The sequence below is a fragment of the Leucopleurus acutus genome (assembly GCF_964270905.1).
Source record: "Leucopleurus acutus genome assembly, chromosome: 9".
Lineage (NCBI taxonomy): Eukaryota > Metazoa > Chordata > Mammalia > Artiodactyla > Delphinidae > Leucopleurus > Leucopleurus acutus.
Window position 1 is genome coordinate 107,423,063 of NC_139144.1, and position 18,520 is coordinate 107,441,582.

The 18,520-nt window shown below is 55.0% G+C and overlaps 1 protein-coding gene across 1 annotated transcript in view; it reads left to right on the forward strand.

Annotated features, from left to right (window-relative positions):
* Positions 1-1,409, forward strand: part of NOM1 (nucleolar protein with MIF4G domain 1) — a gene marked incomplete at its 5' end in the record, with an annotated part of 42,416 nt that extends 41,007 nt beyond the window's left edge. The window contains 2 exons of the mRNA XM_082846875.1: positions 715-824; positions 1,139-1,409. Of these exons, the coding sequence (XP_082703001.1) occupies positions 715-824; positions 1,139-1,313 (285 nt within the window). The 3' untranslated portion in view covers positions 1,314-1,409. The remainder of the gene's footprint in view (positions 1-714; positions 825-1,138) is intronic.
* Positions 1,410-18,520: the final 17,111 nt, after the last annotated feature.

The following is an 18,520-nucleotide window of genomic DNA, read 5'->3' on the forward strand; positions in this document are numbered from 1 at the left end:
CTGGGGGGAGTCTTGCCTTCAGTTCACTTGAGTTTGAGCTCAGAATGGAACAGGATGTGGCATGTCCCCCAGATGCAGCAGGTCCTGGAGACTCCTTGAGGCAGCCCGGCCCCTCCGTACCTCACGGGGCTCTGGCTGTAGGCAGCACTCTGGCTGTATGTGTCTGCATGTGGTTAACCAGGCTTTTGATGTCCTTTTACAGTTATTTAATTTGGCATAAGGTTGAAATTTATCCATGTTGATATCTGCAGTTCTGTCCTTAGATTTTATTACTGCTGTATAGTATTCCACTGTATAAGTATACTATGATTGTTATATATAGGAATTAGTCTCTTCTGGGTCTAAATTGTGTGTGTGTGTGTGTGTATGTGTGTATGTGTATGGTTTTAATTGGGGGATAGTTTCTTTAAGGCATGGAGATAATCTACGTTTCAACCCCAGGAATGAGATTCCTGATTCGCTAGGTACCCATCAGCCGCCTGGACCTGACTCAGCACTGCCGAGTTGCTCTCACCAGTGGTGTGCACGCCCTGCAGCAGTGCACCAGCGGTCCCAGGGCCCCGCATCAAATGACAGCTGTTCATTTTATAAAACTGGAAATAGCCTTAGTTGAGGGGCAAGGGGAGCGATAGTTTTTTACTCAAACTATAGTCAGAAATCACTGCAGAGTTGGCTCCACAGTGTAACTTTATTATTTTTTATCCGGACTGTTAGGTCGTTGAATTCAGTGAATTGGACAAACCCAGAGTCCACTTTTTACGAAAAGTGTTACATACGCTGCTCATGGAAACGGAAGTTGAAGACCTTGGTTTAATTTTTGGAAGGTTTGTTCCCAGCTCTCTCGATAAAACGTGGGAAAGAGGAGAGAAATTGTTTTCACCTGTGTTGTTTTGTAAAAGCAAGTTTGTTGTACTTACATGTAGTTTTTCAGTTTTAATTTTAATAATATCCTGAACATTAATTTGGGGAACATGAGACTTGCCTAATAGCAAACAGAAAATGATTTTTGACAGATAGGATATTAAGTTCTTACTTGAGAATTCTGACCAGATGGAAACTAGGTATGTCCCCTGCTTCGGGGTTCCTAGGGCTGAGACGGGGGCCGGCTGGTCACTGACGCGTGTCCCTTCCTCCTCAGGGTGTCCGACAGCCCCGCGCTGGGCCTGCTGCGGGAGGGCCTGAAGCTCTTCATCAGCCACTTCCTGCTGAAGGGCGGGCAGGCCCACGGGGGCGCCAAGGAGGCCAGCGCACTGCGGGAGAGAGCCGAGCTCTGCGCCGGGGCCCTGCAGGGGAGGGCGTCCCTGAGGCCGTAGCCGGGGCCAGGGGCCAAGGGGTGCTCATTCGCCTGCGATGTGGGGCCGCAGCACAGTCTGTCGTATTTAAAATACTCTTATTTTGGGGCTACCCTGGTGGCGCAGTGGTTGAGAGTCCGCCTGCCGATGCAGGGGACATGGGTTCGTGCCGCGGTCCGGGAAGATCCCACATGCTGCGGAGCGGCTGGGCCCATGAGCCATGGCCTCTGGGCCTGCGCGTCTGGAGCCTGTGCTCCACAACGGTGAGAGGCCCACCTACCGCAAAAAAAACCAAAAACAAACCAAAAAACAACTCTATTTCGGTATTTGTGTTTTGAACTGTCTTCAAATACCTATGTTTATATCTGTAGGAGGCAGGGGAGAGGGAGGGAGGGGTGGGCCCCGGGCAGCGATGATGCTGCCCAGGGGGTGTGCCAGTGCCTAATTTTCTAACAGACAAGCCTCTAGAGGGTGCAGTTACAAAGAAATGGATGGCGTTTTTATTTATCTTTTATGTATTGGTTAAAAGTTCAGAAACCGTCAGTTAAACATTCCTGAGGTTTGATTGATTGTTTCAAGTACTTGGAAGGCACGTGTTCTGGAAGAGTCAGCAGGTGACTCAAGCCTTGCAGGTGTGGGTGCAGCACAGCAGGGGGACGATCCTGGTTCCTCACCTGAAGTTCTGACGTGGGAAAGGACGTCTTCCTTCCCCGCGAGTGTCTGTCACTTAGACCCATCGAGTCCAGGTGTGATGCACCTTCCCGAACAACTTTGAAGTCACCAGACAGACACTGGACACAGCAGGTGCCGCCTGCTGAGCGGTGTTCTCAGGATATAAACACGCACGGGACAGAAGCACCTGCGAGGGATGAATGTTCAGGATGCACCTAAGATATAGCAGCTCTCTCCCTCCCTTCCTGTGCTCATGGACAGAGAGAAAGCAGATGAAGCAAAGTGTTCATTGTTGGGTGAAGTTTATACACATGAAGTATATTTTTATAGTTTTTCCTTAAGTTTTAAGTTATTGCAAAATAAACAATTTTCATAAAGCATTCATAATGCAGAACACATTCTTCAGAGGTCTAAAACGTTCCAGTGTCTTTTCATGAAAATAATTAACCTAATTCAAATCACTTCTGCCCCTTTTGTAAAAAATAATAATAATAATTAGGCCTTACTGTAAAGCAGTGACACTGCTTCTGTTGGTTTACTTCCCTGGTGAGGTGCCCCTGGGTTAGCGGGAAGAGCCGGAAGGGATGGAGGGAAGGCCCTGCTTGCTGACCGTGACCAGAGCCTGCGTCCTGGGCCTGGGTGGCAGTGGCATCAGTCACCGAGAGCTCTGGGCACAAGGCTGCTGACCTGTGGGCACAGACAGCATCCCGGCCGAGATGTCACGGCAGGATGCTGTGCGTCCCCTTCAGGTGTTACTTGGTGTGGCGGGATTCAGCACCCGACATTTGCTCTTGACTCTCAGCCCGTCTGTAATTCAGTTTCAACTTTTCCAGTTGTGTGTGTGGCTGTTTTTTGTGCTCAGGCTGTGGTGTCTCTGAATTACGTCAGCTCAAAGCCTCTGTTTAGGAGGACCCGAGTAAGAGTTGGGACTTGGTCGCAGCCAACGTTTGCTGGGGGCCTCCTGGGTGCCACACGTGGAGTTGAGACCTGGGGCAGCTTGAAGGGTTCAAAACCATCATTTAAGTTGTAACAGGACAGGTCCTGTAGTCAAAGAGTGATGGGGACAGCCAGCTATTCCCAGCGCTCAGGGACGGAGAGCTTTTCAAAGGACGTGACGTTGAGACGTGACGTGCTCTTCCAAGAGGGGCTGAGGGGGCACTCGGAGGACACGAGGGCACCAGCAGGGGATCGAGAGTGTGGAGCCTGGCCGTGTGGGGCCCTGGGACCCAGGACAGACAGCAGGACAGGCACTTGCAACCCGGTTGTGAAGGACCACTTTCTCCATGCTGAGGAGTTGGGGGTTTATCTGCTCAACCATAGGAAACCATTGAAGGATTATTGCCAAGGAAGTTAGATCATCGAAGTTGTGTTTTCGAGAATATTGCTGGACAAAGGAAGGTGGTGGGTCAGCATGTGGGCAGGCTGGTGGCAGAGACCAGGTAGGTGGTCCTCGTGACCTTCCAGGCGGAAGTGATGGTTCCGGCCTAGGAGAGCAGCCGTGCGAAGGAAGACTGGAGACGTTTCCGATGGACACGCACGGGAAGTTGGTGCCTTTCAGTGAAGAGGGGGAGGGGCGCGGGTGGGGGCAGTTCGGGACGCCCCCGGTGGCTTGTTGACATCGGGGTCGGGGTTGAGGGTGCGAACACACCACTGGAGCTGGGGGCCTGAGGGCAGGGAGTTGGAACCCCTCGAGGAGACTTGAGTTATGAGGAGAAAGCCAAGACCAGGATGCTGGGCGCTCCTCGTGCAGAGAGCAGAAACCGAGGGAGGGCCTGGAAACGGGCCCGGGAGTTGGACTCTGGGGATCCTCAGCCAGCAATTCAGACCCATCCTGGGGGTAGTAGCTCTGTAACAGCGGAGGCAACTCCAGGCAGCAGCCATACGTGAACAAAGATGCTGGGAGCCTCCGGGGGCCTCACATCTTCCCCGAGTGCGAAGCACTTCGGATGCACGAGCAGGTGTGTAGGGAACACCTCCGTGCACACATGTTCAGAGAGTGTAATGAAAGGTCAGTAAAACTTAGATTTTCTTGGGAAAGCAATATTGGCCTGGGAATCGGGAGTTTTCTCTTTCTCACCCTTACATTTCATATCACTTCATATTCTACATTGACAGAGCTGGCGGGAAAGGGGTCAAGTTCACAAGATGACATTTATCTTGAGTGGCGCTGAATAAATGATGAAAAATGATGTTTGCATGATAAGATGATGAAAGGGAAAATGGGGACCAGTTTAAAATATTCTAAGCCTGCAAAGGTGACTTCAGAACACCCAGGGTTGTGTGTGTTTGGAAAACAATGCCTTGTGTGTGTCCACCGGCCTCGGGAGCAGAGCGATTTTGACCTTGAGCACGTCCAAAGCAAGACACATGGCCACGGCCTCTGGGGGTTATCAGGTCGGCACTTTCCCACTCTCAAATATCCAGTCTGCAGGAGATTGACCCCCACTCCCGCCCCCAGCGTGGTCTATGTCCTTTATTCCCGCCCTGGGGACCCAGCCAGCGGTCCCTTTCCTCCCTCTCCTGCGCTTCACGCCCACCTGGGTCTGCTCCTGCAGACCAGAGTGGTGGCAGGGGACGCCCCTTGAGGGCCCAGTGAAATATGACACCCGGGCGGGATTCACTTCAGGCCGAGGTAAAAATGATGAAGAGCATTTAAAAATTATTTTCTATAGAAAATCGTTTAAAATGGACTATTTGTTTCATTTTACTTTGTCAGAAGTGTTTCCAAAGAAAGAGGGCAAATTCTTCTGCTTTTAGTTTTTGGTTTGCCCATTGTTAACACTTGCCACATTTGCTTTTTCTCTTTTTTATATCTAATCCACATCCATTTATGCACACACACGTTTTGATGGCATCGACTGGAAGTACAGACATCATGACACTTGACTCCCGACCCCTCATTCTCCATTCCTGGTGATGCCATTACCGCACCTGAGAACATGAACATGCATTTAGTGACAGAGTCCAGCAGACAATTCCGTTTTCATACTGCCAGTTGTTCGAAACTGAATTTTCTATAGCTGTTTTTTTCCTAGACAAAATACAATCAAGGTTCAAACATTACATTTCCTTTTATTTCTCTTTTAGTATACAACACCCGCCCCCGTCTAAAATTTCTCACGAAACTGGGCTTTGAAGAGTCCTGGCCGTTGTCACAACAAATCCTGGTGGGCTCCACGTAAACATGGTTGGGAAAATCACAGCCTGGTGACACTGGCGTCTCGGGACAGACAGTACGAAGCTCACAACTGGCCACGCTAATTACAGTCGAGGCCAGCAGACCTCCCCATGGCAAAGGTACGTTTTTACCTTTGTAATTATTAAGGGAAATTAGTCACCAAAAGTTAAGGACATCTTACAAAGGAAAAAAATGTGGCAAAACGTGTGTTTCCTGTTCCCACCAATATTTCGCCTAGTGGGTCAGGCAGGCATTAATGATCCTTGCCAGGATCAATTATTACTTGCAAAATGGTCATTTTCTAGTCCTGTCATCCCTCCTACATTATTAACTGGCATTCTTTAAAAATGGGTCTTCTTGAGGCTTCCCTGGTGGCTCAGTGGTTAAGAATCCGCCTGCCAATGCAGGGGGCACGGGTTCGAGCCCTGGTCCGGGAAGATTCCACATGCCCCGGAGCAACTAAGCCCGTGAGACACAACTACTGAAGCCCGCACGCCTAGAGCCCGTGCTCCTCCGCAGCAAGAGAAGCCGCCGCAACAAAGCGCACACTCTGCAACGAAGAGCAGCCCCGCTTGCCGCAGCTAGAGAAAGCCCGCGCGCAGCCATGAAGACCCACCGCAGCCAAAGATAGATAAATAAAAATACATAAATTTTTTAAATGAGTCTTCTTATACCCCTCTCCCTTTTCCCCAGGGAAGACCAGACTACCCATCGCAAAACGACTGAAGCCATGACAGGCGAGTCTCTGAACGGCAGATGGCGAGACGCTACCATTGGCTGGGGCAAGTGCACGAGACTGGTTCCCAGCAGAGCCTGTGCGGGGTTCGGGCTGGGGCGGGGCCCGTGCTCCCAGGTTGGCGACCCATTCTCCTGCCTGTCAGGAGGAGACCCTGCCAGGTGGAGGGGAGCCCCAGCTGCGCTGGCCGAGCTTCTGTAAATCCAGGTGTGGGGTAGAGTTTCGTAGCGCAGTTTTGTTGCTCGGTCCCTGAGCAGTCCCGCTTCGACTAGGTGATGGGGACGCTCTTGTTGGCCTGCCCATTGGTCAGTCACAAGGTGTAGCAGGGACAAGCACATCGGGCCCGGCCACTGCTGGCACCAGCCCAGCTCAAGGCCAGCCTGCTGCCAGCACACAGCAGTCACTGCACCTCTGAAGTACTCTTACCTATAAAACGGATTTGCCGTCGAGGTTCTCTAATTGTTCGAGTAGGTCTGTGAGTGCCTGGAGTGACAGCGGTAGTTTCTCTAAACTCAGGATGAGTTCACTAACAACTACTTCAGTCCGTACTGCTCTCATTTCTCTTCTCGTGGGTCCTTAATCCTGTCCATTCAGAAGAGTAGGCAGGGTGGCCAGCTGTTCTGGTTTGTCCCCGCAAGGGCACAGCTGCCGAGAGGTCAGTGGGCGACGGGCGCGGGTGAGCAGTACCGGGAAGCAGACCCGTCGTCTGTGCAGCGGGCCCAGGAAGGTTCCCAGCAGCAGCTCCGGGTCCCTGTCTGCGCTCGGCATTCCCCCTTCCCCCACGTTTGTATCAATAACTTGGCCAAAGAAGGCGTGCTTATCCGCTTTGCTGACAGCCTGACCTCAGCAGGAGTAAGGGCACTTCTAACTCTAGGACCTGCGATTTTACGACCTATGATGAGCTTTGCGTCCTTCAGAGGACCTGGCACTGTGTCCGGGTCAGTCACCGGGTAGGTTCCCGTCTGGACAAAGGAGGTGCTTCTTAATTGTTTGAGAGCAGAACCTCTCTCTCTGGTTACTTCCCCCTGAAGTGCAAATAGGGGGTCTCTGAAGGCCTTCTTCTTCCTCAAGCCACGATTTCCCGTGAATATCATTCTGAAGGTCTGAATTAGTATCTACTTTATAATTCTTAAACGCTGCTGGGTAATCCAGGACATTTTTACTGTCTTTGGGGAAATTATCCTTAATGAGAGGAGAACAAAGCTTGCAAAAAAAGTACAAGGTGAAACCAAGGCACTGAAGGCCAGCCCAGCTCCAGGAGTCCAGCGCTTGCACCAGGGTGCCCGGCACCTACACACCTTAAAACTGAGGGCTAAGATTATTTCTATTACTGTCATTACTTACTTTTGCCCAGGCTTGGCCAAAGCTCTGATTTCCTACAAAGAGCCAACTCTGAACAGAATTGCCCAAGGGCAGAATTACCAGACGAGATGCAAAAACAACGCATTACAAACACAGATTTCCCAGTAAGTATTTATCCAGGGCTTACTGTGTGCAGAGAAGCAAGTTCACATGTCCACGGCATAAAGCACACTTACTTAACTCATCGAAAATACAACGTAATTATTTGAGATTTATTTTATCCTTGCCTTCAGACTTCTGACTGGTGGAGGAAGTACTTTTCAATCTGGTCCCAAGCTAGCCGGCCAGACCCACAGAGTGGTCGTTAGCATCCTTATGCGTTTTGACTTAAATGGACAATGAGATTTTTTAAACCTCTCTGTTTTCTAAATCAGATTTAATAGGGCAGCCAGCGTCTGCTTTACTACTTTAGCTACTCTGGGGCTAACTGATAAATCAGCGGCAGAGGCCATGGCGTCCTGGCCTGGTGCCCGACAGCAGGGCCCGGGCCTGCCCTGGGCCTGCCCTGGGAAAGTGGCTCTGCCGTCCCCACCACGAACATCCCCCCAGAGCCGTGAAACAGAGAAGCCGAAAATACAAGATGGACTTTGGGGCTGGGCTTGCTGTTTCATCCCATGTGCGCTTGGTCTGTCCACGCAGCGCAGTACAGGGCAGCTGGAGTGAGGCCCACACCCCCTGGACTCGTGAGTGGCCTGGCTGTGCCACCGGGGACCGGGGCGGGGGTGGGTGCTTTGTGGAGTGTCACTGTCCAGTCACCTCTCCTCTGGGCCTTGTCCTCCCTGCACGGAGGCTTGGCCACTCGGGCCTGGAAGAAGCCGGGTTTCAGGCCGGTGCAGACCTGCACTTTCTCCCCGACACCAGTGGGGTCCAGCCGCCTCCCCCTTGAGCTCCTGGCCCGGCTCCTGTGAAGCGAGCGGCAGCGGAAAGAACCCGCATGAGAGTCAGTAGTGATCTGGCCACTTCCCCCGCAAGGTCAGCCTGGCCTGGTGGGGCCTGGGCCACTGACTTGTACCCTGACAGCAGAGGCCAAGTGGGCCTGTCGAGATCCCAGAGGGGACTCACGGGGTCTCTGCTCCCTGCCCACCCTCCGGCCACCCAGATCTCCAGGCCTGGGGGGCCCTCGGGGGAGCGACTCTTCCGGCGGCCCAATGGGGCCACCAGCAGGGAGACCCCGAGCGCGTCCCGGGTTGGGAAACCGTGCAACCGAGGGCTCCCTACCTGCACGGTGGGATAATAAAGCACTTTGTTACCTGTGAGTGAGAGGCCTGATAAAAGGAAAATATTATCACCCCGCTGTGATTAGGAGGCATCTGGGCACCGGAGACTCGGTAACATTTATGAGTAAACATCGTTTATTTCTGTTCTCTGATTATGAAGGTCACGGTGGTTTAACCCTGCTGGGACGGCCTCCGACACATTATCTGCTCAAACAGAACTGGGAAAGAAAACACCGGCAGTCATTAAAAGCGAATTACTTTGTTTTATGAAGATAGGAGAGAGAAGGCCTCACGCTATGGGGGCACTGGGGCGCGTCCATGGCCCCGAGGAGACCCCCAGCCCACCCTAGGAGGGGCCGCCGGCAGGAGGATCCCAGAGCCGCCGCCGGGGACTCAGGAGGGTCACAAGCACCCCTGGTTTTTTCAAGCAATTTTGAAAAGCTACCAAGAGTGCAGTGTGTGACGATTCAGGTGTTTCCTTTACCTGTGAAAATCGGTAAAGGAAATAGGTCAAGGCAGCCGGAAGGATTTCTGAATTTCTGGTTTTAAATTTAGCAGAGAAATTTTTTTTTAATTTTTTTATTGGAGTAGATTTACAATACCGTGTAAGTTTTATGCGTACAGCACAGCGATTCAGTTATACATACACAGAGATTCAGGTTCTTTTCCCTTAGAGGTTATTACATAATACTGAGTATAGTTCCTCGTGCTGTACAGTAGAGAACTTACATTTCTTGGTGCCCTGGTTTTACTTTTCAAAGTGAGAGGTTTGGCCTCTGACTCCTCCCGCTGCTCTGCTGGCTCCCTCGCCCTCAGGCTCCCGCTGGGGGGAGGGGTGTCCTAGTCAGCAGCATGTACTTGAGTCACATCTAGAGATGCTGGCGCCTGGGACGGGCAGCCTGGGGCGTCGGGGAGAGATGGCAAAGGTGGCATGCTGGGGCAGGTCCCTGGAGCGTGTGTGTCCCGCGGGCAGCCTTGGCCGCAGGGGAGCTGGGCCAGGAGGACGAGAGGAAGCAGAGTGTGACCCAGAGCCTTTGGTTCAAACGCCTGGGAGCAGAGCGGTACCTTTGCTGAAGTGGGAAAAACCAGCTTAATTTACTGGAGCCCTTTGATGTGCTCGTCTCTATACTGGATACAGTGGGAAGTGCACAAAAGGACCAAAACATACTTAGAACAGGCAAATTCACAGAATTGGAAAGTAGAGGTTCCCCAGGGGAGGGGGAAGGGGGTTAGTGTTTAATGGGGACAGAGGTGATGCGACATTTGGGGAATAGATACAGGTGTTGGTACACAATACTGTATGCATTTGGTGCGACTGAATTGTACACTTATGAATGGTTAAAATGATAACTATTATGTGTTTTTGCCACACATACACACACACACAAAGAACCAAACAAATACCCAGGGCAGAGTTAGCTGTCCTCCAGTCATGCCCCATCCTCCCTCGGAATAGAACCCCAATTTTTAGCGAGGCCTGTGGACAAATGGAAATAAAGGCTCACTTTCCAACCTCCGGCGAAGCTTAGCATGGCCGTGTTACGACTTCTCACCCGGGAGTTCCCTGGTGGCCCAGTGGCTAGGACTCAACACTCTCACTGCCAGGGCCCAGGTTCCACCCTGGTCGGGGAACTGAGATCCCACAAGCCACACAGCTCAGCCAGATTAACAAAAGAGAGAGAGAGAGACTTCTCGCCAGTGGGATGTGAGCAAAGGGGCCACCCTGAACCCCTGGGGAGGACACACACGCACCTGCCCTTGGTCGTGTTGGTCGGGATGCGGAGCCCAAGCCCCACCTTGAACCACAGAGGAAAAGCCACGAGATAAAGGGCCGTGGCCCCTGGGGGTCACGGGGCCACCAGACCAGCCGCTGGCAGCCCGGGTTTACAGGAGATGAAATGAATTTCTGTCCATGAAAGCCACTGTTCCTTTGGCTCTCCTGCCGCGTGCGGCCGGCCGGGTTCTGACTGATACAATAGCCTACACGGCCCTTGCACTGAAGCAGTTAACAGGCCAGCGGGCGCAGCCCATGGCGGTGAGAATTAAGACCCCGTGGTTACCGACAGGCACGGCGGTCTGTGGACATCTCCAGGGCGCTGCTCACTCCTGGGTACCCTCCTGGGCATCTTGCCTCCAACCGGCTCCAGCCTGAGGCCCACGGCACGGGGAGCATGGCTCTGCCGTTCTCTGCTTTCTGCCCAGAGCCTGGTACTGTGTCGGGCGCAGCAGCCTTATTCAGTAAGTATCACTTAGATCAGGCAGCTGTGGGTCCAGGTAGCAGGTAGTGGCGGGAGCTCGCGGAGCTCTTTGTGCGGCCGTGGTTTGGAAGGTTGAGCTGCGCGCGTAGTACGTACTGGATCAGCTGGCTTTTCCTGTGTAAGCAGCCCCCCCAGACGCAGTGACCTGCGACAACAGCCGTCAGCTCATCTTTCTGTGGGCTGGCGATTCCGCTGGGACTCTGGGACTCTCTCGTGGCTGCGGTCAACCTGCGTGTCGCCCACATCTACCCAGCTCGCCCGTGCCTATCCAGCACAGCAGGCGGACAGGCCGTTTTCAAGGCTCCAGGCGCACCCCACTTGCAAACACCTCATGGCTCAAAAGGAGGCTGGGCTCCAGGGCTCCAGGCTGGCCAGAGAGGCAGGTTCACGGGAAGCTGATGGCTCTCGCGCTCTCTCTCCTTCTCTGCGTCTGTCTCTGTCTCTCTGTCTCTCTCTCCGTTCTGCAGGAGTCCCCAAGAGAAGTGATCATGCTGGTGTGGACACAGGGTGGCCCTGGGTCCATGAGCCTCCAGCAGGCAAGTCCAGGAGGGCAGCGAGTGGAGAGCGGGGACACCACGGGCCCTGTGTGGGAGGGGCTGACGTGGCGGAACCTCCTCTGGGGCGGCCCTCGGCCCTTCCCTCCTGCGCTGTGTGCTTCTCGACAGCAGCCCTGCGAAACAGGGGCTGCCGTTCCCCACTTGACAGAGGACCGTGGGGCACAGAGAGGTCAAGTCACTTGCCCCACGCCTCCCAGTCCGTAAGTGCCAGGATCTCACCCACGCACCCTCACCCTGGCTCTTATTCCTGGGTTCCTGTGAGTCCCAAGGAGCCTTTACAAAGCCTTCCTCCCCACCCTCACACCCCTACCCACATCTCTTTCCCAGATTAGCCTGGAACTTCAACTTCGAGGACCCTCACTGGAGCGCGTGGACCCAGGGTGCCCCCTGTGCCTTGTGGGTGTGGAGACCAAGAGCTGCAAGGACATTGGTTTGCTGAACTGTTCCCTGAGTCTGTATGTGGGGCCTGGCACACGCTCAGCTGCCCAAGCTTCCTCTCTCCCTGGGAGACCAGGACTGACCCGGTCTCCCTTCTACAGAAGGGGACACGGGCACACACTAGGTGAGGCGGGATGCAAGCCCACGCTCTGGGGTCCCTGCCCTTCTCCACAGCCCTCTGCTCTGGGCACAGAACATTGGGGGGGAGGTGACAGGCCTGGGAGAAGGTACGGGACTCAGGAAATGAGGGGGACGTGAGTCTGGTGGGAAGAACGGCCTGTGCAGGTGTGTGGAGACGGGATGCCCTGTGCGTGAAGGGAAGGCACCCAAGCCCCAGGCAGGTGCACAGGGCACCTGAAGTGCAGGAAGGCGGCGCGGCCCACTCCCAGCCCTCATGGCTCCGTGAGCTTCTGTGCCCGGGGTCGGATTCTCTAACACTGGCAGTGAACCTTTTACGTGAAAGTTTCCGTTTTCTCTTTTATTTTCCAGCGTGGTCTTAAATGCCTGAATTATGAAAATTAAGAAATCACTGTACACCTAAAACTAATACAGTTATGTATTATAAAGTACTGACATAATGCTTTATGTCAATTATATCTCAGTGGAAAGAAAGAAAGGAAGGAAGAAAAAAATCATACATATAATCTATTTCTGTCCCCAAATTCCCACTTCCACCATGCACACGTGCATCTGTTTTCTGGAATATTTATTCTACCCACAGGTTTAGGAACACTGTGAATCAGGAAGTGAATATTTGATCACTTGGACTCTACAGTTTTTGTGTTTTTTAAAAAATATTTATTTATTTTTATTTTTGGCCTCATCGGGTCTTAGTTGCGACACGTGGGATCTTTTGTTGCGATGCACGGGCGTCTCTCTAGTTGTGGTGCATGGGCTCTCTAGTTGTGGCTCTCGGGCTTAGCTGGCCTGTGGCATGTGGGATCTTAATTCCCTGGCCGGGGATTGAACCTACGTCCCCTGCATTGGCAGACAGATTCTTAACCCCTGGACCACAAGGGAAGTCCCCTCTACAGTTCTTAGAGGTCTCTAATTCTTATCCTCCAACCCCTTTAAAGGCAGGCAGCTACAACCCCATTTCTCACATTCCCATCATGCACCAGAAGGTCAAAGTCCTGCATCCCAGGTGATGCTGAGAATGACGGGCCGCCCAGTGAGGACTGTGTTCAGGCTGTAGACCTCTTTCCTCCTTCACTCTTACTTTACCTGACACCTAACCTCATGGATTCATGCACGTTTTACACTAGGTAAGGCACATATATAGTATCTGTTAGTCTTGTCTTTATCTTCCCACTACTATGTAACTCCAGGAGGATGGAGATTTTTGTCTGTTTTGTTCACGCATGCACCCTGGTGCTCAGAACAGTGTCCAGCAGAGAGCAGCTATTCTAAAACAGCTGGCTGAATGAATGCATGGTGGATGGATTTTGAGTTGGCTATTATCTCTTTCATGGGTGAAAGGGCTGCAGTGTCACACAGGCGCCTGATCCAAGGGCACGTGGGTGGGAATCTGATGGCACCCCCCCCACGCACCTGGGAATAAATAATCACCAGGATGGATGGAGCAGGGTGGTGAAAGGTAATAAGCCTGGTTGCAGACCCACGGGGGGAAAGAAACAGACACAACTTACATTCCCTTTACAGATTTATCTATTTAAAAAATCAACGGCAAGCTTCACAGAGTTGGTGTCTCTGTTTTAAGAACCTTAGGTGTGCGCGTCTCCTTAGAACGACCGGCCCCAGAGGGACACCTGCCCTGTCCCCTAGGACGGAAGGGAAAGCGGGCCATTCTCTCGTCGCAAGCCCCTGAGCCAGGACGACCCTAACTCTTCCTGTTTATCCTTTTTCAAGATGCTGTTTCAGCACAGAAGGAAACATGCTTGGAAGCAAGGCTGTTAATGGAAAGGTGACCCCATACGAAAACCACCCGCATTGTAACAGAACCGGATCATCTCGGAGCACAAACCCCCGCGAACCGAGCCGCCTTCACCTCCTGCCCCCGGGATCCCCGTGGGGCATTCCGGGCGCGCCTTCCCGAGGCCCGGGCCGAGAGGCAGGGACGCCCCCGGGCGGCAGCGGCGCTGCGACGGGGTCGCGGCGACCCCTCGGGCTGGCGGGCAGCCCTCCCCCGCGCCCCCGGCCTGACCCCGCGCCCCCGCCCCGCCCCGCCCGCCGGCCGCGATAAGGCGGCGGCCCTTTGTTCCTCCCCCAGCTGGGTAAACCGCGCCGCCGCCCCTCGCCGCGGCCGCTGGCCGGGGGGCACCTTTGTCCCGCCCAGCGCCGCGGACAATGGCCCGGGGAGCCGCACATTGTCCGGCACCTTGTGTACACTCGGGGCGGCCAGGTGCGCGGCCGCGGAATGCAGGGTCGGCGCGGGGCCGGCGGGTGGGGGGAGCGCGGGAGACCCCTCCCCACGCCCCACTCCGCCCGCCTCCGGACCCCGCCTTCTCGCCAGGGTCCCCCCCACAGCCCCACGGCTCGGGGTGCGGGAGGGGAGGGGCCGGGCCGCGAACCCTGGATGGGTGACCCGCCAGCCCGGGACCCGCTCGGCCGGACCCCGGCCCAGACCCGGAGGCCGGCCGCGGGACGTGTGTGCGTGCGCGTGCGTGTGCGCGCGCGTGTGTGCGCGTGTGTGCGTGTGTGCCTGCCTGTGTGTGCTGGGCACGGCGGCGGGGGTCTGGTTCTCGTTGGCGTCCAGTTTGGGACACACCTGGCACGTCGTAAAGTGATTTACGAAGTGAAAGTGTTAAATGAGGCCACCAGCTGGAGCCCCGACCCGGCTTTATGAGTTTTATTAGGTGCCCTATTATGGAAAATAAACTTTAATCCGACCATAAAAACCAAATCTGAAAAACATATTTGCCTTGTAGTCTGGGACACTGCAGGGTTCTCGGTTGAGTCACTCCTCCAAAGGGATTAGTTTTATTGAGGGACACACAGGGCACCGCAGGACTTTGATACGGGGTGGGGGGCGCCCACGTCCTGCGGGAACCCCCCCGCAGGCCCCTCCCCGCGGCGCCCGCCACCCCCGCAGCGCGGTCCCGGCCTGGGGTCTGGCGGGGGCGTGGGAGCGCAGGGGAGGCCGCAGGGGTCAGTTAACCCGCAGACCTGGAGGTGCTCGTCGAGCCAGCCCGGAGCGGGCCGGGCTCCCCACACCGCGAGGGGCGGCAGCGTTTGACCCGCAAACTCCGCGCCCGCTCAGGTCCGCGGCGGCCTGGGGGCCAGATGCTCCCTTCCTAAGCCTTCTCCGGGATTTGGATGTTCTACAGCAAGTCTGCCCTTTCAGTAGGAGGGAGGGAGAGAGGGGGGAGGGAAGGGGAGAGGGAAGAAGCGGAGGAGGGGGAGGGAGGGAGGAATGGAGGGAGGAAGGTAAGAAGGTGTGTCCTCGTTTTAATCACCTTAGCCATTTTAAGTGGCTAGTACAGTAGCGTTAACTGTATACATATTGTTGGGCAACAGCTGTCTAGAATTTTTTCATCTTGCAAAACTGAAACTCCCTCCCCATTAAACATCTCCCCTTTCCCCCCTCCTCCCAGACCCTGGCAACCTCCCTTCTATGTGCTGCCTCTAAGAATCTGACTATTTTAGATGCCACATGTAAGTAGAATTATGCAGCATTTGTCTTTTTTGTGACTTGCTTATTTCACTGATCATTATGTCCTCAAGGCTTAGCCCTGTTGTAGCAGGTGTCAGAATTTCCTTCTTTTTAAAGGCTGAATACTATTCCACTGTTTGCACGTATGTATCCCATTTTGGCTTATTGTGAATCATGCTGCAATGAGCATGGCTGTGCAAAAATATCTCTTCCAGCTCCTTTTCAGTTCTTTTGGATATACACCCGGAAGTAGGGTCGCTGGGTCATATGGTAATTCTGTTTTTGTTGTTTGTTTGTTTTGCGGACCCTCCATACTATTTTCCATAGTGGCTGCACTATTTTCCGGTCCTGCCAACAGTGCACAAGGGTTCCAATTTCACCACATCCTCACCCACACTTGTTATCTTCTGTTTTGTTTTTGTTTTCGTAACAGCTGTCCTAATAGGTGGGAGGTGCTAGCTCATTGTGGTTGTGATTTGTGTCTGCCTAATGGTTAGTGATGCTAAGAATCTTTTCGTGTGCTTGTGGACCGTTTGTACGTCTTCTCCAGAGAAATGTCTATTCAATCAATTCCTTTGCCTGTTCTTAACTGGATGGATTTTTGTCGTTGTCGAATTGTAGTTCTTCATATATTTTGGATACTAACCCCTTATCAGATATTTGAGTTGCGACTACTTCCTCCCTTCCCAGGTAGCCGTTCATTGTGTTGATTGTTCCCTTTGCTGCACAGGAGTTTTAAATGTTGACATAATCCCATTTGCCTGTTTTGCTTTTGCTGTCATAGAAAGTCTTTCCCGCGGATCTTTCCAAGCTGACTTCCGCCTGGATACAGGGTGCAGGAAGGCCGACCGCGAAAGGAACAGGCCCATTTCGTCTACGTTCTAGGCGTTTCTGCACTCTTCAGACTCCAAGCCTTAAGGCGTCTGGTCAGGGCCCTCGGACCCTGGGCCAGAGCTCTGCGAGGGCTGGACAGGTGATCCCTGGACTGTGGCCTGGAGGGCACCGATAGATTGGTCTCTTCCTCACGGGAAGGTCTTTAACCACATTTTCTTTGCACACGCTGGAGACCCTGGCACACGACGAGGTACCCTTTCTGAGAACGGAGGACTCCCCCATTGAGGTGAAGAGAACCCGCGCCGAGGGTGGCTCCCGGGGTGGGCAGGGGGCCGGGCGGGGTTCCCAGAGGGCCGGGTCCGCTTTGGGCGCGGCCCTCGCTTTGGGGTATGGGTGTCCCGGCACCAACGGGGCGGCAGGGCGCACCCCGCCGGGTGGAGAGCGGGGAGACCGCCGGGCACTGGGGCTTCACCGCCGGAGGCCCGCGCCGCTGCCCGAGGGCCAAGCCTGGGCTGGTCTGGAAACAGTGCTTCGTCCCCCTCAGGGCTGGGCTGCGTGGGCCTGGCTCCGGGTCCTGGGAACCCGGTCCTCGAGGCGACAGAGCTCCCTCCCCGCCGCGCGGGGGCCGCGGGTGGGCGGGCGGGGCGGGGCTGGCGGCCGCTCATTATGCGGAATGAATTGTTCGCTGTGCCCGGAGTGGGTGAGGATGAGCCGGTGATTATATTTAAATTTGCTATAATTGATTTGGGGAAGAGCTACTGTGACAAGAACGAATTGATCATTAAATTTATTAGCGAGATAAATTCCGTCGCGCTTAAGCCGCTGGCTGGAGACGCTGGGGCCGCGGGCGGGTCCCGCCTTCCCGGCCGCCAAGTCCCCGCGCCAAACCCGGGCTCGCCCTGCTGGAGGACGGGGGCGGGGGTCACAATCATTCTATCTTCCTTTAGTGCGCCTCTGCCCCTTGTCGCCGAGGGAGCGAACGATTCCCGGGTTCAGGAGGGTCTGCACCTTGGGGTGGAGGGACGGACCCTCCGCCGAGGCCGGCGGCGCCCCAGCTTCCAGGTCGGACGCTACACCCCCTCCCCGGCCGCCGCCGGTCCCCGGGGGGCCCAGTGTTGAGGTAGGGGCGCTGACGCTGGGCCAGCCGAGCAGGGGGGCGGCGGGGAATAACCCCCAGATGTGGAGCCAGCCGGGGCAGAGATGGCTTCAGGCTGAACTTCCTCAATGTGGTAGAAATTAAAACGAGATACACACGGATTGCAGATTTTTTTCAACCCCCAAAGGCATCTTTCTCCTCTCCCCCTCCCCATCCCCTCTCTCTAATTTTCCCACCCCTTTCCTCGGGCTCTCGGGCTCTCCCACCAGTTGCAAACCAGGTCCGCGTCCCCCCAAAGCACCTTTGGACCCGGAGGCGGCCAGGCCCGCGCCCTGCCGCCCGCGCCCGACAGCAGCTCCTGCCCAGGCTCCCAGCAGCGCCGCGCCCCCGGGCTTGGCTGGGGTTGGATTTTATGGAAGGAGCCCGGGGTGATAATGAGCTGCCAGAGAGGATATTAATCTCACCCTGGCCCTGAAGTCGAGGAGTGGCCCCGCTCGCCTGCGCGGTAATCACCCAAATGAAACTCCAGGCCCATCTGAACTCATTTATCAGCTGGGAGGAGGGGGAGACGAGGGGGCGAGAGAAGGGGGGAGGGGAGGGGGAGGGGCGCACCCCGGCCCAGTTGCTGGTGAGAAAGAGTGAAAAACAGAAGGAAGGAGGAAGCCACGAGGGAAGGAGGAAGAAGCAGTGTCCCTGGCTCACCTATTTCCTCCAGGCCCAGGAGAGGCCCGCGCGTCAGCGGTGGGGGAAGGGGAGCCGCGCGGAGGGCGAGCCCGGCATGCGTGCAGCCCAGGGTGAAAGGCCCGGCTCGGCCCGGGTGATGGATGGCGCGCGCTGCCGAGCTCTATTAACCCACAGCCATCGCGGCCCGGCTGGAGCGCTCCAGTCGCCCAGTGCTGTCCTCGCGGACGTTTGCCCAGATCCAGGAAAACCAGTCCTGGCCGGCCCGAGAAGGTTTTTCGGGAGAGACGCCAGGGCCGACGAGAAAGAGAAGCGCCGCGCTACGCGAGGCAAGGCGGAAAAGGCGCGCGAGCAGCGCCCCGGGCCGCACGGACCCCAGAGACCAGTGAGTGAAGTCTGGTGGTTTGGAGCTTGTTTTCTGAAACATTCAAATAGTGTGTTTCCGCTTCTGGAGCGCCGGCGATGCAAGAAGATCCTCAGAGACAGAGGAAAATAAGTACATGGCGTCCAAAGTTACTCCTTGGAGATCCTCGCATCCGGGACAGATGTGAGCCGGCACGCGGACGCGCGCTGACACCTGGCCTCG